Here is a 23,988-nt window from a genome sequence, read left to right on the forward strand (position 1 = left end):
CCATTGATTGCCAAGGTGAACGAGGTTACACTTAAAACACTTCCCTATGGTACTCCTTCTTGATTGAATACATCTGACATTGTTGCCCCAACCTGAACCTATTTTTTTTTAAAAAAGCCTTAATAAAGAGGGGCAAATTGCCTCTCAGGTTACATTCATAAAGTTCCCTCAAAATGCCATATCTCCATGTTGTATCATAAGCCTTCTCTAGATCAAAGAAAAAAGTGATGTGATGCTGCTTGTCGGCAAAAGCTTCACACATTGAAGATTCCATTCAAACCAATACATCAGTTGTGGAGTGCATACTTTGAAAACCACACTGAGCAGGCGACAGATATTTACCTCTTTCCGAGTACCACATCAAGTGTGTGTTCACCATTTTTTCCATGATCTTACACAAATAAGATGTCAATGCAATAGGACAATAATTTTCTGTCTTGAATGGATCTTTTCCAGGTTTCACGAATGACAGTAATTTTAATATCTCCCAGGAGCTGATTCATTACATTTATTCAAGGCCAATACAAATTCTCTTATAGTAAAAGGAACATTGTATTGCTCATGTCTTGATGTATTAAAATCAGTTTCGACCTGTTCCATTAGCCATCTTTGAGCTGAATAGGGTCTATCATCATTTTTCTTTGTAACATTAGCAAAATGATTAGCAAACTCATTTGCCACTAACTAGGGGTGTGCTACCTCACAATTATTGATCTTGATAACTGGAGGTTGACAAGGAGTAAACTTTCCTGCTATTTTTCTAACTCTCTTCTAAACTAGAGTCAGAGGAGTTTTCAAATTTAGTGAAGATATGAAGATCGTCCAAGATTCTTTTCATGCTTTTCTGATTTCCATGCAAAAATGAGCTCTTGCTTTTCAAAATTCAACATGGTAATACTCACATTTTCATCTGTGGTATCTGGTGAAAGCAGATAACATAGTTCTATGAGTTTTCTGGCATTTACGAGTCCACCAGGGAACTGGCCAGTGGATAAATATGCCAAAGTCCTAGGTATAGATTGAAGTCCAGCCGAGAACATTATTGTATTCAAAAAGTCAAGAGCATCATCTACTTAGTGAAAGTCATCAGCCGAGTCATCTATTGAGTTGTGCTCGTGGAATGTTGCCCAATCCAATGTTCCATTTAGGTAGGTCACTGGTAAATCTGTCATTTATAGCTCTCCAATTAAAGTCAATAAGGCAGTCATCACTACATATAGATAAATCATTTGCTGATAACGTGACTGTTTGAACATGAAAATGTGTAGACTCCCCAGAGTTGAGGATCCCCACATTTTCATCTTCTATGATGGAGCCTAAGCACCTTCCTCTTTGATTGGTGACGATGTCATCCCAAAGAGGGTTTCTGCTATTCATATCTCCCAAAATAACAAAAGGATGTGGTAACTGTTGAATAAGACATTTAAATTCATTGACGGGGGAGACTTCGTTAGGTGGTAGATAGAGGGAGCATACTGTATATTTTCTTTGCAAATGGATCTGCACACCTATCACTTGCAATACTGATTGATACTAACAGGATTTTGTGAGGTGTCATTTTGAATATACAAAATGACACCACCATGGCTTCCAATAGTATTTAAATTATAGGTGCAATGATAGGATGTATACTCTCATGGGCTGGGGCACATATTATTACCAATCAATATGATAGACCAGGAATATCCTTTTCCAGTGTTGCTGCCAATTGAAGAAGAAATGTAAATGTTACCAAGGATAATGAAAATAGAAAACCAGTGACGATCTGTACTCGTGCCTCTTTGGAGACACGAGTACATGGTCTCCTGCAGAGCTATACAAACAGGATATGAGCAGCCGTAATTCTTCCCATTTAGCTCTTAATCCCTGACAGTTCCACAGGAGAAAATTCACGAATTCTACTTTCCTTTAGAGGCTGTTAAATTAGAGTTTATTTTAAGAGCTTTCAGCTTACTACCTTGCACCTTTTTTCTGGAAGGAGACTGATTGTTTAAGGGTGCCTTCCTTTTTAGAGGGTTATCAGTCTCAGGAACACCAGACAAACTGGTGCCGCCTGAGGAGGGGTGTGAGGATCGGACATTGGTGCATCCTCCAAAGCATCAAAAACACCATTTACAGCTGGTACAGCCTCCAGAGAGGTGGGAGTGCCAGGTACACCTGGCACAGCCTCCACAGAGGCAGGAGTACCAGAAATCACTAGCTCTGCTTCCATAGAAGCAAGAGTGCCAGAAACAACTGGCACTGCCTCCAAAGAGGCAGGCATGCCAGTGTCAACTGGCACTGCCTCTGAAGAGGCAGGGTCACCAGAAATCACTGGCACAGCCTCCGAAGAGGCAGTAGCACCAGAAATCACTGGCACAGCCTCTGAAGAGGCAGGAGCACCAGAAATCACTGGCACAGCCTCCGAAGAGGCAGTAGCACCAGAAATCACTGGCACAGCCTCCGAAGAGGCAGTAGCACCAGAAATCACTGGCACAGCCTCCGAAGAGGCAGTAGCACCAGAAATCACTGGCACAGCCTCCGAAGAGGCAGGAGCACCAGAAATCACTGGTGCAGCCCCCAAAGAGGTAGGAGCACCAGAAATCACTGGCACAGCCTCTGAAGAGACAGGAGCGCCAGCAATAATTGGTGTCGTCTCCAGAGGCACGAGTACAGGTCGTCACTGGTTTTCTATTTACATTATCCTTGGTAACATTGATTTCTTCTTTGGTTGGCAGCAACACTGGAAAAGGATATTCCTGATCTAACATATTGATTCATTAATCTCTTTTGCCTATCTAAACGGGATAAGTTTGGTTACCCTCAAAGTTTGAATTTCATTTTCCATGATGTATACATCACAATTAAGTGAAGATGATGGATGATTGTCTCCACAATGTATACATCTGGCTTGTTTATTACATATGCCATGCTCTGGTTCACTGCATTTGACACAAGTGGCAGGCTTGCCTTGCAGTTTCTGTCTACAAGACCCTAACATATGTCCAAATTCTTGATAATGGAAACATCTTCTTGGTCTTGGGATATATTGTTTAATCTTGAAACATAGCCAGGTTGCTTTTACTATAGTAGTCAATCTAGTAGTCAATCGAGTAGCATTGAATGTAATAATTAAATTAGGAAGTGGGACAAAGACTCCATTTACCATCTTCATTCGTTCAATTTTTATTACACCTTGATCTTTTAATTCTTCTACAAGTTTTTCTTCGGAGTATGTCATCAATTGAGGTGCATATATCATTCCTTTGGAGTAATTCCAAAAAGCATGTACTGCACATTCTACTTTGACTCCTACAAGGTGTGATAATGTTTTTAGTTTTTCACTTTCTTTTGCTGAGGCAGATTCCACTGTCACCTTTCCTCGACCCTCATAAGAAATCTTAGGCTCTTGGCCACAACACTTCACAATACGTATCGATATACATTAAAAATATCACAACTAGATTCTTCCAGATTAAAAGTCAAATATTTATCATAAGAGTTTTCAAATATTCCCGATTCAATTTCATATATATTTCTGCTCAATTTTGCTTTACTCTGTACTGGAGCATAGGGTTTGTATAATTACACTGGAAGTTTTTTTTTTATTTTTCCAGACGAAGGATGTCAGGGGAGGTTCCAGCAGTCATCAGCTGTGCTGATTCACTACCATCAAAGGGGCCAGGGGTATTTGAATCTTTATTTATTGATATCATAAAGATTTAAGTAAAGAGAAAGAATAAAAACCTGAAAACCTTAAAAAATATCATCAGCCTTTCATGGAGTTTATTCTTCCACTAATGGCACAAGTGAGAACTGACTCCCAAATGTTTGTGTCCCCACCCTACCCCACCCCGCAGGGGATGGCGCAACATGATTAGAGTGGCCCAAGTGTAAGCCAAATCTGCTTGATAGGACTGAGAGTATTGTACAAGAATACAATCATCTCCACCCTAATCTCATTATGGGCAAACTGGACAGAATGCCGAGAGTCTTATCCACAAAACTAGACTCCCCTGGAATCCGTGGTCTAGCCCTGCAAAATAGTTCTGCTTGATATCACTCGTGTCCGAACATTATCGGGCAGTTGATGGTCCTGCCACAGTTTCCACTATTTAGCTTCAGATAAACCCAGTCCCAGCTATAATATCTTTTTGTTTAACAGGTCCAATAAATTTAAGCAAAGGTGGAAAATTTCACTAAAATTAATCCAAATATTTATATTTATAGTATAATGTATGGGACTCTTGGGTGTGAACTTGGGAACAAATTCCTAGGGTTTAAGAGCCCCCTCACCAAGTCAAGGTGGTCTCAGTACGAAGGGGAGATCGGGGGAAGAATGTCTCAATCTTCAAACCATTAGGAAATCCTCCTCCAAAATCCCTGCTAAGAAATGAAGGGGAAGTCCTCCGTGCACCCGCAGGAGCGAGGTTCCACCAGTTTGAATGAACTGAGAAGCAAGAGGAGCAGAACCTTGGATCATAAAGTGTTGAGAGAAGTCTACGACATTCCTTTCGAGAGTGTTCCACCCTTATTTGGCTCTCCGATAGCTTTAGCTTACTTGGAAAATTCATACATTTATTGCCCTGTCAAGAGAAGTTTCGTCACCCTTGCAGAAGTCCATAGGGTTAGTAGTAGTCCACTAACTCCCGGAGTTTTACAACTGACTATTAGTAAGTCCCAAAGGCCTCAGGGGGCTAGGGGCCTGTGTTAGATGTAAGCACTGAATGTTTTTGTCCAAAAGACAAAATTCAAAATGGGAATGAATCAGACAGTTTTGTTATCGATTCATAAAGGGGATTGGATGTTATCGATCGATATGGACGATGCATATTTCCATATCCCAATTCACCAAGATTCAAAGAAGTTTCTTCGTTTCGTCTTCAGAGAGAGTACCAATACAGAGCTCTGTGCTTCGGGCTTTTGACAGCCCCACAAGAGTTTACTTGCATCTTAGCCCCCATTGTGAATGGCTGCAACTAGTCAGGATAAAAGTCTCTCTTTACCTGGACAACTGGCTTTTCTGGGCTCAGTTCGTGTCGCTTCGTGAAATAGTACAAGAGAATTAGCACAAGATTGGAATACAAACTTTGCCCCTTCCTGGACCCACACCCAACCTAATAAGAACAATGGGTAATGCCATCACCAATAAAATTTAGATCACCATGTCCTTACCCTTTGAATATTGTTATTTTCAAAATTTTCAATAAACCTTACCATAATCAAAATCAGAACTTGCAGAAGTATCATTGACACGTTAGAATTCCTCCTCGTATTTCACTTTTTTTTCTATTCACCCATGCTCATGAGCTCCGCTCAGACAATGTGGCCCTTATGACTGTAGGATATATGAGGGAACTAGCTTCTCTAAAACCATGCCTAGTCTACTAATATGCAACCAAATGAATAATGGTTCAACCTGTTGAAATACCGTTGGCACAGAAGTAAAAGCTTTATAATGGAGAGGTAAGGATTTAAAAAAGAAATTTTAAATTAGTATTTATATATTTTTTTTCTAGATTTCTGAACTGCAATTACCTTAGATGATGAGTGTATGTGACAGTTTTGATCCTGTACAGAGCCAGCACAGCAATTTAAGGTTACAAAGTCACTGTGAGAATTTAACCCTTAATGAATGGACATGCTCACATGAGTAGCAATAACAGGTTTTGGGTGGACAACGGAGTCACTGATGGTGAGTGACAGTATTACACACCATCGATTTGGGGGAATCAGGCAGGAAAGAGGTCCCATTACTGCTATAGCCCATAAATTCACTAATGGCAACTTAAATCAAGAAGCAGCCGACTCGTGAGCTTAGTTGTGATCTTGACTTCATTTTATAAATTTGCTCATAAATATACCAAGGGGTTGCTGTTGGATTTATTTCTCGTCTTATATGATAGTATGTCAGTTATAAAAGGGATTTTGACGAAGGAAAAATCTATTTCTGGGCAAGGGTTCGTGTCGCCCAGTGAAATAATCCCTTAAGTTCATTATTTTCTAGGTAAATGATACTAACATTACCAGAGAAAAAAAAATAAAAATCAGGGGGAAGTCAGAGTAACTGACCCTCGCTCACAATAAAAAGAGGGTGTCGTATGGAGCTGGGGCGAGTGAGACCACTACCACGAACCTCTTGCCATTTAGAATTCTCCTACATCAAAATCCCCCTCCTGAGAGAGCTGATACACGGCCGGCGCCGGCAACTACTACGTACTACACTACCTACCACGCCGACCGCAGCGCCCCTGGTGGCCATCCTTGAAGTTAGAGGCCAATCTTGGGCGCAAGGGTGGGAAAATAGGGGGGGGATTTCACTGGGCGACACAAACCCTTGCCCAGAAATAGATTTTTCCTTCGTCAAAATCCCTTCTTTGGTCACATTCAGAGAAGAAGTACATAGAGGACGTGCAACAGATTCCATCATTGGCAGGAGTTTGGACTTCTGATAAGCTTGAGGAGGTTACAGTTAGTCTCCCGTCAGTATTTTGTCTATTTGGGGATGAGGATAGACTCAGTGGATTTTTGGGGTTTTCCATCCCTACAAAGAGTGAAGTCGTGCCTTCAGTAGGTGGACCATTTGCTAGCCTTTCAAGATTGCTCAGCAAAGGAGTGGATGAGCCTGCTCAGGACCCTAGCCTCTATTGAACAGTTTGTGTCCTTGGGGAGTCTACACATGAGGAATCTTCAGCTCTTCCTAAAGATAACAGGAATGGGGAAAAAAAATTTCCAGACTCATTTGTATTCTAGGCAACATGTGAAATAAGGAGGACCTGTCTTCGTGGAGATTAGAAGACAGATTATTAGGAGGGAAGTCCCTTCTTCCTCTGAGTCCCAACCTCGTATTCTATTCAGATGCATCCAATCCAGGTTGGGGAGATCTCCTGGGAGACAATGGAGTATTGGGGACATGGGATGTTCAACAAATAGAGTGGCACATCAATTTGAAAGAATTGACTGCTATCCACCGGGTGCTGTTGGAATTTGTGGACCTGGTCCGCAATAAAGTGGTAACTGTCCGCTTGGACAATACAACAGCCCTCTCTTACATCAAGAAACAGGGAGAAACACATTTTTTCTCTCTGCGAAGCAGCAAGAGGCCTTCTGTTATGGACAGACCAAAACCACACCAGAATCCTAAGACAGTTCATGCATGGGAAATTCAATGTCCTGGCAGATGAATTAAGCTGGAAGAACTATCTCCTTTTGATAGGAACTCTGGAGGACAACTACAGTTGAGTTCAAGCCCCGTTCTATCAGAGTCAGAAGTGCTTTATAGCAAGAAAAAAATGGAACTCTCTGCCTGGCTAGATGGTCTGGTATATGTATTTACTAGAACCATAAGCCCAGACCAGATTTAACCCAAGACGTTATGGCAAGTACATATGCATCTCATCCTCAGATTAGAACATCTTGCCATTTACCCTAATGGTCTTTATCTTCTGAGACTCAAGATAGAAGAGGAGCATTTGCCTCCTTTTAGCAAAGCTAATGACATTTAAGTACAACCTCTACCTCATTAGCTTTCAAGAGATATATATCTCATATGTCCATGTGGCATTCGACCTACTGGTAGTATGATCATTCATTATTTCTCATAGTGTAAGAGAGTTTTTTGAAAAGTGTTAAAATTTAGGCAGTACCTTGAAAATTTTAATTACTACTGGCATGGTATCAAGGAAGAAAGCTTAGGATTCCCTCCTATTGTCCGAACCTTCACCTTGTAGTGAAGGGTTGAAGTTGAGGGAGCTAAGATGGTACAATGTACCCAGAGCACCCAACACTTTTAGTGGTTGGGTTGTGGTTTTTACCTCAGTGTAGGTGACATAATCTGGTTGTTTTCGTTGTGGTACTGTGCCCAAGGCAAGGGCGAATTGTAGTCCTTGTGAGTAATTGGAATCATATTTGCTACAAGGCTCCCCCTTCAGTAGAGGTGACCCTCGGCGTTACTACAGCGCCACCACAGGTTAAGTTGAGCACCAACCAGAGGCAGTCTGTGCTGCAAGCTCTCTTAGCTAACAAGGAATGACAAGCATTGTTTCAATGCTAGCAGCTTATCTATTTCTAATTCATTACGTGACTTAATGTTTTAGAGTAGAGTATATGTATGTCCATTTATCCCACCTCCTGTCTGTGTGGGAATCAGCTATGTAATTACTGGGTAAGTTGCATAATTAAAAATGATGTTTTAATAGTAAAACAAGGTTTTAATTATACTTACCCAGTGATTACATGATCAGAGCCCTCCTCCCCACTGATGGACATATGCATAAAAAGAGTGAGGTAATTGGCTGTGTCATTCCTAACCTTCTCACTAGGGGGCGAGACTTGTGTCACCTACACACTTGTCGGTGTAACTACAGTGAAATTTGAATCTATACTGCTGCGAATAACAGAAACTAATAGCTATGTAATTACTGGGTAAGTATAATTAAAACCTTGTTTTATAAAAACAATTTTTTAGTGAAAAATTCTTAACTATGTTAAGATATTTTGTCAAGATAAATCCAGCTGCAGCAAATAAGTGAGTCAGAATTACTGTACAGTATAGGTCCAAAATGGGATAAAGTGGCCTGTACTACTTGGAGCCACAACCTCATTCAAAATTAATATAAGGATAATGGTTTATGCCTGATGGTGGGTTTACGTTAGGAACTTATAACATTTAAGACTTTAACCTTATTCTAAAATGAAACTTAGAAAAATATTGTGTAATGAGACAAAGATAGTTTTTCTTGAGCTGATGTTTTCTCTCTACAGGTTAAATAACTTTTCTTATATTTATTTTTTCTCTCTACAGGTTAAATCTAAACTACTCCAACAAGTAGAGGAAGCTAAAAAAATGAAAGCCACAAATAAAAATATGAGGGAAACGGTCAAGTACGTAAACTCTGTTGCACTTGCTAATGGAATCTTCCAGCCTTCAAAATGTCCCATATGTTGCAAAACATTCAGAGATTTGGAGTTCCTTCAGTCTCATGTATGGCGTAAACATCCCAATCAGGCTAGTTCTGTTGTTTTGCCTCAAGCTTCTACCAGTGCTCAGGTATGTGCTATATCTGTGGTCAATAAAGACAGTAAAACTGTGGAAGTACAATCTGTGGCACCTGATTTATCTGTGCCAGTCCAAGAGCCAGCAAAAACTAATGATGTTGATGCATTTAGATTATTGGAAATTGAAAAGAAATTTGATGCCATGAATGAAAATTTTAATAGAATGTTGATAGATATGGAAAATCAGAAGTATATGTTAGAAAAAGAAAATGAGACAAGAAAAGAGGAAATAAAAAAGGCATGGGCAGAGAAACATGACATAGAGAAAGGCTATGAATCTCAGTTAAGGAAGCTAAGTGAGCATATTGCACAACTTCAGGATGCAGGAAGAGAACAAATCATATCTGTAGATAATGAAAGCTTACTTAATCATATTAGGAACCAAGATGAGGAAATAAAAGCTCTAAAGTTACAAATTGAAGCTCAAAGTACAAATGCAAGTAGAGAGGAAAAAGGAAAAGAGGATATTGTAGATGGTATTTCTAATGAACTTCATGACCTAAAGTTACAACTTCAACAGCAAAAGAAAAATCACAAGCGTTCTTTAGCAGAAATCCAAGGCAACCTTCGCAAGGAGTATGAAGATGCACTGGAAACTGAAAAGCTGAGGCTTCAAGCAATGATGAGAGACATAGCTCGTCATGAATCCTATGGGAATGAACATTTAGAAAATTCAAGAAAGCCAGTGAACCATGATTCTGGGAAGAGAAGGTACCAAGAAAACTCTAGTAAAGGAGTTGCTCAAGAGTCCTTGGGAAAAGCTGCTAATCGGGAACCTTCAGGAAAAGTTTTTAGGGAATCTGCTGGAAAAGATGTTTCTCAAAAGCCTCCTCCTTCTCCAAAGGTAACTCTAGCTAAAAAGCCTCCTGTACCTGACAGATCTACAAAATCACCTGTCAAAAGCCCAGAGATGTATGAAGATAGTGTTCATACATTTTCATATTCACGGGGTTCAGGGTCTGATTCTATGTATGGAAGAGCACCTCAGTTACCATCTGACAGTGACTCTGAGAGTGAAACAGATACATCTCAGTGGAATCAAAGTGATTTGAAAATTCAACACTTACGGATTACCAGTACTGATGTTGATGATGAACAAAGGTCTGAGTCTGATCGTGAATCAGAAAATTCTACAGAATCAGAAGAGGAGGAGTCTTCAATTCATGAAGAGTCATCTGATTCTTTGACACTGGATACATTACTAAAGGAAAATCCACAGTTGTGGATGCAAATGAGAAAAGCCACGTCAGAGGTTTTGTCTTCAAAATTATTGCAGTTAGGAGTGCAGTCATCTGCTAAAGGTCTCAAGACTGATATTTTAACATCTTGTTTGTCTCATTTGAGGAAAGAAAGAAGAAAGTATGAAGAGAAGTATGAAAACTTCAGTGAATTACGAAAGAGGCTAGGGAATGAAGTAAATGCCAAATTAGATGATAAAATAGAAAATGTTGAAAATTTATCAAAAGTTGATACTGTTGAAGAAACTGTTAAAAGTAATAAGAAAAAACAGTCAGGTGTTCTCTCTAGAGTTATGCATAATGTCCGTTCAAAAGTGAAAGAAAGTTCAAAAGTTCTTTCTACATCAGTATCAAAGACAGGGGAGTCAATGAAGTCTGGGGTTAAGGAAATTTTACATTTAGACTCTGGCTCTAATGATGTTAAAGTCATTTCCAGACCAGGTAGTGCTGTTTCTAAAGTGCATAGCAAGACTAGTCTGAAAGATGATAGCAGCTCATCAGATACAGAGCCAGATGATTCCAGTAGTAATGCCCACGTTGAAATTCATAATGAAACATCAAAATCTGTTTCCAGGAATCTGTTTGGAGATGATCCATTACCTGGGGGATCAAGCATACAACCAAAGCATGGTAACTTCTTTGAAAACAAAACATATGGACAGATTGATGATGAGGATGGAATGTCAGGATGGGATTCTGGGTCTGATCCTGAATATGAAAATGTAAAGAAATCAGAACCCCCAATACGTACCGATAGTTTACAAGCTTCAACAGAACTTGTAAGTTACCCAAGTGCTGTTACAAACAATTGGGATTTATCAGTATCAGAGCCAAAACCTATAAAATTAAAGAAACCGTCTGGCGAAAAAGTGAGCACACTCTCTCGTACCATTGAATTTCAACTTAGTGGTCGAAAAAAAAATAAAATGGCTGGAGCTGTAGATGTTATGAGTGGAATACTGACTACATCTCAGAATGCAGGGGGATTATTAGAACCTCCAGGGAGTTTACAGAGTACCCCTACTGGGAGTCAGCAGCAAATACACAGTGTTAGTGAGTCTTCAAATACAGTTCCCACAAGTCTTTGGGGTTCTGCAGAAGCAGTCAGTAAGGCTCACAGATCAGGACTGAGACCCTCTACAAGTAAAGGCAACATTACATCATGGGATTCTGAGGATGACCTGGAAATTAGTGAAATTGAATAGGTGCTTGTAATGGTTGTTTTAGAAGAAGGATTTTGTGATATTCATACAAAGTATGAGCCATTGTTCTATAAAATTCAGTTATTTTCAGACTGGAAGTGAAAAATTTTCTTTTGTGCTCTGTGTCTCTTTACATATCTATCCTCTTTTGTGTAATGTAAGGTATTCCCCAAATAGTATGCATTCCAATTGTCTTGACAATTATAGTTCATTCTCATTTTCTGTACCTGTTCTGCCTTGGCTATTTACCAACTCATTTGACAGCAATGTTATGACTTGTACATAAAGTTGGCAAAGGCTTCAGTTTACATGTAATACCTTTATTGGTTTATTTATCTACCTATACTTAGGAAGTAACATAGCAGAGCTAAGTAATCTTTTATATATATATATAGAATCTTCTGGTCACTTTTTTACCAGATACATATGCAACTGTAATAGCCACAATGCCCTCTTAACTTCTTGGATTCTTTGCTCGTTTTTGTTACACTTGTCACTACAAAGCCTGAAGATCCAAGTTCAAAGAAATTTTTTTTAAAGAAATTGTGATGTCTGGTACCGGGAAACAAACCCAGGTCTCATAATCACAAAGAGGTCGCATTGCCGACCTGACCACGAGAAGGACTAAAAGTCTACTCCCTCTCATACATACATATATCTGTCGTTTTCAGATATACTTATTTGAGCTGGAATAGACCCATCTTCACCATCGTAGCCAAGTGGGCAATCATTTTTGTTGCTTTTTAGGCTGAAATATATATTTGTAAAATCTACTGGTCACTTTTTTACCAGATACATATGCAACTGTAATAACCACAATTTCCTCCCGGTACCAGACATCACAATTTCTTCAAAAATTTCTTTGAACTTGGATCTTCAGGCTTTGCAGTGACAAGCGTATCCAAAAAAGAGCAAAGAATTCAAGAAGTTAAGAGGGCATTGTGGCTATTACAGTCTTTTATACTTTAAGTTTACATGATATGCATATTTTCGCACTGCTTTGAAATTAAATAACATCTGGCCTACTCTTTACTGGCACCATCAAGACTGAGCAGAAAATGTTTGTGCTTTAGTAGCCTTCCTTGTCTCATAGTCATATTTCCTAAGAAAGGCAGCCTTCAGACATTTGCCCTTAGGGTAGGGGGGTCAGAAATGTAATTAAATGTATATCTTCTTTTTTTGTGTGTGTAGATCCTGGATCAGAATCCAGTTGAGAGATTTAAATGCAGATAATTGTTCACAAGGTGTTTGAGGGTAAAGAAGAATAAGGGGGGATATGCACTTCCTCTCCATTATTTGACTTTTGTTCATCCTTTTTCTGTTATATTAGAAAGGTGTTGGATTTTAGAATGTCAGTGTGAGGTTTAAAGATAATATTTCAAACAAATTTTGTTTAAGAAATTCATATTTTCTCTAATAGCCTCATGTTTTGGTTTTAAGTGGATGACTGCATTTTCTTTTAGTAAAAAGATCGTATTCTATTATATATTGTTAGAGATTCCTTCTCAAGGGGGTAAGATCCAACATCTACTTGGAATTGATATATCTGTGCCTAGTAAGAGGGAAGGTGGAAGGAGATCCTTGTGTATGGATAGTTTTATTTAAATTATAAGATACATTTTTAAAAGTTTATACTGTTTATACCATTGCTTTAAAGACCCTAAATCTACCTTAGCACAAAAGCAACGGAAGCAGAGAAGCAGCTTTCCGACTCCTTGGTTAAGAGGGAACTGATCCTGAATATTTCCTGCGTTCATCCTATGGATTATGCTTAATCACTCAGATTTCAAGTCTGTGTTAATTTTTGGTAGCTTGGTAATTCTGATGCGGAAGCTGGAGGATCTTCCAATAAAAGGACTTGTCTCTCTTCTTAAGCATGGTAGTTCAGAAGTTAAGGTCATGGAAAGTTTATGGAGGGTGAAGAGTCACTGGCTGTATATAATGGATGATTTAATGCGAGAGAGAGAAAAGTGAGCATAATGGTGATTAACCTAAGAGTAACGGGCAGTACATAATGGATGATTTGATGGGAGAGAGAGAAGAGTGAAGATAATGTTGATTAACATGAGGATAATTCAGTGCAGTTCACTGATATGTTTGGGAAATGTTACTTTGATAACTAAGTCCTGCTGAGAAACTTTCATTTGGTGTTTGCAGAAAGACTTAGCAAGATAGAGAAAAAAGAAACTCCTAATAATACCCTTTATCAAAACTGCTAGAAGGTACCTAAATTGGAGAAAGTCAACCAGTCAGGGAAGATAGAGAGATTAAAGAATTCCCCTCTACAGTAAAGATTAAAGATTTCTGTTTACACTATCACCTGCAAAATCTTTCTCACCTGGCATGATACAAATTCTGAAGACATACCAGGTGGCCTTCAACCAGCAAGGTTAAGAATCTGTTGGTTTTGATAGAATATCTCAGGTTGTTGAAGGAGACTTGGTCACAGCAATAATCCTCTTTGAGAGTTTTGTCAGAAAGTGGGAGAGGTCTGTTTAACACCCCTACTAGAGCTTATCATGAATGGTGACAGTCACTGAGGTTTCCAGATGTCATTTTTTGTCATTTTTTGTTTGACTCATGTCAAGAGACTGAATGGAGTTGGTGTAAATTTCCAGAACATACCTACAGCGCAATAAGTGACCCATGTGTAGGAAGGAGAAGGAAGAATATATATGTAATCAGCAAGTTTCTTTGTAAGTGATGCTTCAAGCAGTCCAACATTTACGGATTATCGAATGTTCTGGATTCTTTAAAAACCTTGGCATAAGAACCATTTGGAAACACACTTGGTGGTCCCTTCCCTGCTAAGGGAATTAACCAAAAGGCTGTGATATCCCTGAACAAAGCTTGGAATGATTATGATGTTCCTGGACTTGGCCTACGGGATAATTAGAAGCTCTTAAGCTGCCAAGAATTATGGATAATTTACTCCTTGGTTCCTTAGGTATGCAACCGCTGCTACATTGTCTGATATGAAGGCTAGTTTATGACCTCTGAACTGATTATAAAAACTCCCTGACCTAAAAGAACTGCCTTGAGTTCCAGATGAAAGGTTTGGAAGCTCTGCCATTTGCTTTTCAGAAGCTTTTATCAATAAGTTAGATCAATGGGCCTCCCAAGCTGCCAAAGAGGACTGCCAGATCAGGAAATATGATTATAAGAGTTGGACAAGGCAGTTTGGAAGATAGTGTGATCATGTAACCTTCAAAGCAGAAAGTTCTTACAGTTCAGAGAAAACATAATTTCCAAGTTCTTTGGAGTAGGGGGAGTTAATTTAATTGGAGTGGAATGCTCTCATGGTTATTAAATATTTGTCCCCTTCAAAGAGATTTTTGTGCTTAGGTGTGTACAGAAATTTTTAAAAGTAAATTTAGCTTGATTTGTATGTGCCTTGCATTTTATCAATGTCTCTCTTCCCCCCAGTTTTAATTTTACATTACATTAATTTGAGAATGAGGCTTCTGACCGAGGAAGGAGGTGAGGGTTTGTGGGTTATTCTTTGCTTCAAAAGTGTTAAAACTCCTTGGAAGAGAAAGAAAGTCATTACAAATAATTTTCCACAATTATGTTTATGAATAAATATTGAAAATTATTTGTATTGTTTGCAAATATAGTATTTACTGTACTTATAAACATATTTGTTGATATTCCATTTATGATATCTATCATAGTATAATGGTGTATCATTGAGAAAAAAATTCAAGGTCAAATGCGTGGTGGGTTTAACTTTTGAGTACCAAATAAATAGGGTCTTGACAATGGTTTGCAGCTATATAACAAATTTTTTTTTTCATGAATTAAACCTTTTAAAACTATTGTTTCAGAGTAGACACTAATTCAGTTGCTGTGCAGTTTACTGTAGGAATGCTAGAGAGAGGCTTATAAGTGTGGACTGATGGATATATGTATTTTCAGTTTTTTGTGTGGCATTTTTATGTTGATATGAAAGTGCTAAATTGTGAGCAGTTTAAATTTTAAATTATGCCATAAGAATATGAAAAACCAATCAATTAGATTTTTATACCTTTGAAGTGAAAGAATTAATACATATATTAAAATGTATCATTAGTCCTTTGGAATGCTGCATTAATCATCATGGAAGAGTATAAAAAACTTTAAATATTCCATCTTGATTCTGTCAAAAAGACCTGTTAATATATATAATTTATCCATATCCCTGTAGCGATAATGAATTAATTCTTTAAACTGTTAACATATTTTTACTGTACATTTGTCCTCCGGTATTTGCAGGGTATGTGTACCACACCCTACTGTGAATACCAAAAATCCACAAATACCGAATCCCACTAAAAATGCTTATAACTGCCAATTTTAATAGTTCAAACACCAAAGACCCACGTATAAAATGCTTATACTAACTGCCTTTTTTAATAGTTCAAACACCAAATATTCCTTAAACTATCATCTTATAACATTTAGTCACAAAAATAATATGAAAATATGACATTTTTGAAAATAAAATGTATTTTTCCCGAACCATACAAACCTGGAGTCCTTTACTTAGGATAGATTGCGTTCAGCTGAAACTACTGGCTAAACATTCTTTTATATATCGAGGTAGTAACTACCGGGCTGGTAGTTACCTGCTGGCAGTTGGGAAGCACCGCCTCCCCACCAGCTCACTGAGTTGTCACTTTGATTACAGCCAGGACTTTGATGATGACCCCTGAATCAAGGGAGTGGGTGTTTGGTAGGACCATATACAAGTAAAGGACTCCAGGTTTATATGGTTAGGGAAAAATACATTTTACTTTCATAAATGTCATTTGTTCCTACACCGTATACAAACCTTCCATTCTTTACTTAGAAGACTCATCCTAAGGTAGGGATGGAAGTCCTTTCTCGTTGGCTGAGAATGGAACCCGGGATGTCAGGACTCTGGCTTATAGCTCGGGGTCGTGGATCCTTCACCCCGTGAGCCATGGTAAATGTGACCCGATGGCTGACGGCCTGGGTATCAAAGGCGTGAACGTAGAACTCTCTCTGGCAACCAAAACCAGGCTATATAATCATAAGGGGTTTGTTGGGTTGCAGCACATTTCCCCTCAGAAAGGAGTGTGGAGACTGACTTCTGTGTGTCTACAGAAAAACCACTAGTCAGACATGGAATGATTACCAGTATTGAAATCGGTGCTGGAGAACGGGTTTCGATGCTGTGGCCCCAAGTAAGGGGAAAGGGTGAAAAGAAAATAGGCCAGTCATACTCTCACATTCACCACCAGCCTGATACGGAACCTTGATTCGATACTTCCGACCTCTGAGGGCATGGAGGCAGCTAAACCACATGCTGAGCGGCTACCACAGGACCAAGGTCAGTTGTGTCAAGGAAGCTGTGGGTACAGTCTCTAAGGTAGAACCTGGTGAAGGTGGAAGGGGGAGGCCATGTGCCAGCTTCCATCACCTGGCTAACGGAGAGGTTCTTCTTGAAGGCAAGAGATGGGCTCATTCCATGCACATCATGAGCCTTCACTCGACCAGTACCAGCAAGTGGAAAAGAGGGAGGGGAGAGGGTACGGCAAATCACCTCTCGAATCCAATGTGAAATGGTATTCCTCGTAACCCTCTTCTTTGACGGGCCTGTACTTACAGAGATGTTGTAAGGTGGGTCGAGTAGTGCTGCTCCGTTGGAGATAGTGCCTCAATGTTCTCAGAGGACAGAGAAATAGCTCATCTGGGTCTTCGGTTACTGTGCTCAGGCTCATAACCTGGAACGAAGCTGAAGCAGGCATTGGTCCAGTGCTCAGTATGAGTGACAGTATAGGCTAGGCCATGAAGCTCGCTGACTTGCTTGGAGGAAGCAAGGGCGAGAAGAAAAACCGTTTTCAGGGTGAGATCCCAATCAGATGCCAGGGATAACGGTTTATACGGAGCTCTCTTCAAAGACCTGAGGACAGCAACGTGTCCCAGGGAGAAGGTTTGCCAATACCGGAGTGCAACCCTGTTCAAAGCTTCATATGAGCATAGAGAGTTCCTCCGAGGAAGAGAGATCGATTCCCTTCAGTCTGAGGACTTGGCTCAAGGCCAAGCGATAGCCTTTTACCGTTGAGACCGAAGGAGCTTCTCTCTCCGGAGGTAGAGCAAGAAGTCGGCAATCAAGGGGATAGAGGCTCCATGAGCCTCTCTTTGGGCCAAGTCTATGTCATTCATTATTTTGCTTTAATTTTAGTCTTTCACGTAAAGCCATAACAAGATTAGGTACAACAGTTTCCAGTTTTTGTTATTTGAATACTACAGTTGGTTTCTTCATTTAGTGTTTGTATTTATGTAATGCATGTTCAACATTATGCAATGTATTTTTCTTAGGTTGTTATTATTGCCTTCACCAAGGGTATGTTTTTACTGCTGCATTTATTTGTGTAGTTCTTGTGTTAACCTCATCTAATGCTCCATGTTGTACCTATCTGTAAATATTATATCATGAGTTCTTCATAACATCATTTTTGTGTAAAGGTTTGAATAATAATGACTTAAATACATATTTTATTAATTACTTCCACCAAGGAATCCATGATTGTGATTCAGTTTATCTGAGTGGTAGCATGATTACATAAAAGAATGCATGGATTCTTAATGAAATTTTACCAATGGTGGACCTTGTTAGTTGCAAGAAGCGTTTAGATTGTTTCAGATTTAATTATTACTTTGCAGTCAGCAATAAGTGATTAGGTTTGGGAGAGAGGAATTTAATTTGGGGTAGATGCTGGATTGCTCAGCATGGCAGAGGTTTATGGTCTTGAGTGTAGACAAAAATATTACTTAAATATTAATACATTTTGAAAATTATTAGAATGCATTGTCACCATTCTAGTCCAATGTAAGAAAGATGTTATTTTGTAATCCACCATTGGAATTAAATAACTCTATGAAATTAAACTAGGCCTAAGAATTAGATATGTCCAGAAAAATCTCTGCTTAGCTGCAGACACTGCACTCTCTTTAGGTGACTTGAGAGGTTTGAAATTTTAATCTATGCGAGGAATTTAAAACTGCAAAGTAAGCAATAAAATTAATATTTCAGATGAAATCATGCATACTTCTTTACCAAGCCTTAGACATGAGCTAAACTTGATGAAAAATTTTTTTCATGCAAAACACCATCAAAAGAAACAGCACAAATTGCACTTACCTTTTTTATCAAGTCTGCAGCCCCAAATATAATTCTGCTCAAACATAATCTCTGACAATTGAAGCATGCATAATTCGCCCTTATTTTTTTTCTTTGTTTTTTTCTTTTATGTTTTACCACACAGGGATTACATAGAAGTTGTACCTTGAAAGGTTTTTGGTGCACGATGCAAATATTGGTCCAGCAAATGACTGTAAAGAGAAATTAATTAGAACCTAGGGTTGGACAAAAATTGAGATGTAAGTGAAAAGTGTTTTTACTTTATTCTTCAATTAAGACTTTTGATGGAAAATATCAGTATGTAACTTTTTAATTATATTTTTCTTCATACTTCATAGTACGTATTACATAACAAAACTGTGAATTGATGCATCATTGTTTAGTTAAAGTAAACTTAATATTTTAATATCGGTCAATGAACAAAGCTCCCCTACTTTATTTTAATGTTTAGATTTTCTGCATTAGCATATATCAAGGATATTTTATAGTAGATACTAGTGTAATAGTAATGTATGGTTAAACAGAAATATGGCAATTTTTCCAAGTTACTACTACAAAAATAGACCATTTTTAGCATGTAGACTGATGGAATTTGTATTTATAATACTTTCCGAGACATGTTAGAAAGAACTTGTTTGTATGGTTGATTTCAAGTAGCGAAAGTTGAAGTGTATTGAATAACTTGTCATGAAATGACTTTTCCCAATCCTAAGTACCCTAAATTTTGTGTTCTTCTGATGGAAGAATTTTCAGCATCGTAGTGCTTAAGGTAATATTTTTTGAAGTTGACACTACTTTTTGTGAGAAGATGATTTTTCAGCTCTCTTCATTAAAACATGTTAGGTTAATTGTTTTGGTTAATAATATATATACTGGTGGACATTGTTGGTTGCTTTTACTGCATTATAAATTTGATTCTTATATTTATGTACATGTGGTACAAATGACTCATTGCAATTTAGCATGATTGTTGTTAAAAGCATGCAACTTTGACACTATTTGTGCCAAGGAGTAGTTATTTACCAAAGGTTTAACCACTTATTACATTGCTTCAAGCTTCTATGTTATTATAAGGAAAGAAATTCTTGTACAGATAATGCAAATTTGTAGTTTTTGCAACATGTAGAGAAATTATATATATCATGGATTAATACCTTTTTGGAAAATGAAGTAAGTTTTTGTGAGATGAAGTACTTTAATTATGGAAAGATGGGAATAGTACACTATAGCTTCATATAAAGAACAAAAGAGGATATAAATAAGAGTTCTGCTGTATTGACTGTTGACTGAATGTTTTGCATTGCTTTGAAACACTGTAAATTACCGATTGTAAAGAAAATGATTGGTACAGATATGATATTTTTTTAATAAAATAAGGTTTCATATATACTTACCAAGCAATTACATTGCTGAAAGCTTACTACCATGGCAGTTGAAAATTCAAATTTTGGTGGCGGGGCTGCCATTGTTAGTGTAGGTGAACGTGACCCGCCCACTTTTGGGAACACCTGGTACTGGTGAGCAGATGACCAACAATTTGTTGAGCCGCAATGTCCATCTGTGGGGAGGAAGGAGGGGTCTGATTATGTAACTGCTTGGTAAGTATATGTGAAACATTATTTTATTATAGAAATATAATTTTCACATAAGTTTCACATAATAAGGACTTACTAATTAAATTACATAGCTGATTCCACATTAACTGGGAGGGAATATGGATGATTAATCTCCAAAACATTAAAAAATAAAATTGCTAGCATTAATAAAAAAATGCTTGCTTTACCTTACCTGGTGACAACGTAGCTGCAGGTGAGTACTGCCTCTGGTCAGTGCTCTCTTCACCTGTAGGAGATGTGGCGGTAGTGGCCACGATTGTCCCCTACTCAAGTGGGGCTTTGTAACCATGGAGGTTCACCCTTGGTTAACAAAGTAAAACATACAAAATTGCCTTTGCCCTTGGTGAAGACCAGAATAAAATACAACACCTTCACCAACACTAAACCCCTCCCCCCAAAAAAAACACAACAGTAAACATAGAATACAAACTGGAGGATACTCTGGGTACTTCTTACCCCCAGACTTCCCAAAAGCTTGACATCAGTGGAACCTCTACATACGAAAACTTTCAGGTTACAAAAGCAGACGGAAGATTTTTTTGCTTTTGTGTACGAAAATAATTCAGGTTGCAAAAGGGTAAAGTCCGAGATTCGCCCGGGCTGCTGAGAACAATTTTAAAACTGGCGCGCTGCCAACTCAGTAGACTCGTCACCATCCTCCCACTCTCCCATTGGTTCCTGATGCCATTCACTGCCGTAAGATCCTGCTCTCCATTTGGTCAGCATCTGTCCCATCATGCCTCTATGTAAAGGCGTTCCTTGACCATTTTTTGCGGCAGCGTTATCATAAACATATGGAATTTGTTTGTTCACATATATTTTGTTTGTTAACGTAAATTCGCATTAGTGATTTCGCTTTCGTTGTAATGTAAGTTACTTTATCGTGTTGTGTGTGAACTTAATGACTTACGTTATTAGCCATGGGTCCCAAGAATGTTGCTGAATTTCATGCAAAGAAGAGGATGGCTTTCTATGGAGACAAAGATGGAGATAATCAAGAAGTGTTAATGTTTTTTGCCATTTGTTAATGTGTTTTGTAAAGTTTAGTGTTAATGTTTTCTGCCATTTTTTAATGTGTTTCATAAAGTTAAGTGTTCATGTTTTCTGCCATTTGCCCTACCCCTCTGTTGCCACTTTCAGACATCACCTCACTCGAAAGGTAAGGGTCCACATTTTACTACATACGTATGTAAGTGTACACACAGTATTTCTTGTACCCTGTACACTAATACACTTTATTTACAGGTACAGTAACGATTAGGTTAAGTATTGAATGGCCCAAATTGTTGTATTTCATTGTTTATTGGTCAATTTAGCTTTATTATAAAATTTACTGTGGTGTTTTTGTAGGGCTTGGAACTAATTAGGCAATTTACATGTAAAACGTAGTTCTGGATACAAAAAATTCAGGTTACGAAGGCCACTTCGGAATGGATTAATTTCGTAACCTGAGGCACTACTGTACCTGAAAACAAGGTGAGGAGACAGTAGAGAGATAGAAGACCCCCTATGCGTCCTTTCCCAACACTATACCAGCCTTGGATAATGGCCCCAACTTACTACAATTTTGAAAGCTGCTTCTACATCCTTCAAATAGTGCAACACAAACACTTACTTGGATCTCCAGTAGGTGGCGTGAAGTATAGATTACAAGGACGTTACGTTGAAAAACTAACGACATGGCTACCGCTCGTACTTCGTGAGCCTTAACTTTAAGGAGAGAGATATTCTCTTTCGTACTTGCGAATGCACTTCTACGATCAGACTTCTCAAGAAGAAAGAAAAAGAGCTTTTGGAGAGTGGTTGAGAAGGATCCCTCACCAAACCCCAAAGGTGAATAGATGGCCCTCTTATCTTAGTCTTTTAAAGATAGTATCTAATTGCTCTCACAGGACAAAGAAGCCTCTCCTCCTCTCCTGGTCCTAGAATTTCAATTAGGTTTATAATGACAAAGAGTGAGGCCAGGGTTTGGATGGGTCTTCATTCTTTGCAAGGAAATCCCCAACAAAAGGGCACACTGCATCACCTTGAACAAAACCCACGTTTCTCTCCATTGCTTGGATTTCGCTTATCCTATTAGCTGTAGCTAAGGCTACTAAGAACTTTTTCGTAAGGTTCTTGAGAGAAGTCGAGCGCATTGGTTCAAACTGTGAAGTAGAAAGCCACTTCATCACTATGTCCAGGTTTCAAGAGACATCCCCAAACTTCTCCAATTTTTTAAGCTTTTGGTAAGATCACTAATACAGGCAGTCCCTGGTTATTGGTAATCCAGTTTTATGGTGCTTGTCTAGTGCCGAAAAGCGCTAGTTTCCGGTCATTGGCACCTGATACATATCTATCAGAGGCACCATTAACCAATTATCGGTGCCAAACTCTGATTATTAGGGCCGATAAGCATGAAAATTGCTGATTTTTGGTTATTGCCAGTTTTCACTTATCATCAAGCCATCGGAATGGGACCCCCGCCGATAACCAGGGACTGTTTGTATCCTGGTTTACAGATAGATCAAATCCTCTGTGCTTGAACGCCAAGGATAACATGGATCTGTAGCCCCTGATGGCATTAGCTTCCTCATATCCCCAAGGAACCGCAAAAAATCAGCTATTTGAGGTACAACAGTCTCAGAAGAAGAGACATGATTCTGGCTGCAAAAAATTCTGAAAATCCTCCATTTTGATTGGTAGAGCTTGCAAAAAGAAGCTCTTCTGCATCTTGCAATAGCTTCTGCCGCTTGTCGAAAAAATCCTTTTGCTCTGACCATGCTCCTGACAGTCTGAAGCCTGTCAGGGCCAGAGCCGACAACCCTTGATGGAACCTGTCAAAATTGGGTTGTCTGAGAAGCAACCGTCTTTGAGAAAGAAGTCTGGGGAAGTCTACAAAAAACTGAAGAAGGTTTAGGAACCATTCCTTCCTGGGCCAGAATGGAACCACCTGAGTCATCAACACATTCTGATGTGGTATGAACTTGATGAGGACTTCTTTGATTAGACCAAAGGGAGGAAGGGCATATGCGTCCAGTCCTGTCCAATCTAGTAGCATTGCATCTGTCTTCCAAGCTTGTAGATTGGGAACGGGGGAGCAGAAATTGGAGGATGATTGTTCCTGTAGGGGGCAAAGAGGTGTAGTACAGCCGATTTGCCCCATAACCTCCAAAGTTTCTGGCAAACTTTTGCATTTAGAGTACATTCTGTTGGTAGAATTTGGTTGGAACGACTCAAATCATTTTGTTCTTCCACCCAAAGCAGAAGGTCTTCGAGCACTTTGTTGTGGGAGAAGGAGTGAGTCCTCCCTCTGCTTGTGGACATACAAAAAAGATGTAGTGTTGTTCGTATAGATTGCCCCATTTCTCCTGGAGACTATTGGAGTGAAGGCTTGAAGTCCTAGAGAAAATTGCCTTCGATTCTTTTACATTGATGTGGAACATCTTCTGATGATCTGACCACAGTTCTGAAACTCTGATCCCCCCGCAGAGCTCCCCAACCCAAGTCCGAGGCATTGTAGTAGATCTCTAGGTTGGGGTTCAAAGGAACTAGGAAGTATTGTAGTGGTCTCATGCAGCATGCCCATTCACAAAAGAATCCACTGATACCAGGGTTCTTAGCAGACTCATCCACTTTAGGGCTGAACAAGACAGAAGGTTCAGGAACTCTTGAACTGTCTGTAAGCACAAATCCACTCTCTTTGGGGAGTGAAAAACCTGACAAACTTGAGAGTCGAGAATCATCCCCAAATAAGAATCCTCTGC

General features: G+C 38.9%; 1 protein-coding gene across 1 annotated transcript in view; it reads left to right on the plus strand.

Annotated features, from left to right (window-relative positions):
• LOC135201663 (cilium assembly protein DZIP1-like) overlaps positions 1-23,982 on the plus strand; it is a 54,225-nt gene extending 30,243 nt beyond the window's left edge. The window contains exon 2 of the mRNA XM_064230776.1: positions 8,783-23,982. Coding sequence (XP_064086846.1) covers positions 8,783-11,479 — 2,697 coding nt within the window. The 3' untranslated portion in view covers positions 11,480-23,982. The remainder of the gene's footprint in view (positions 1-8,782) is intronic.
• Positions 23,983-23,988: the final 6 nt, after the last annotated feature.

Source organism: Macrobrachium nipponense, chromosome 28 (genome assembly GCF_015104395.2).
Source record: "Macrobrachium nipponense isolate FS-2020 chromosome 28, ASM1510439v2, whole genome shotgun sequence".
Classification (NCBI taxonomy): Eukaryota; Metazoa; Arthropoda; class Malacostraca; order Decapoda; family Palaemonidae; genus Macrobrachium; species Macrobrachium nipponense.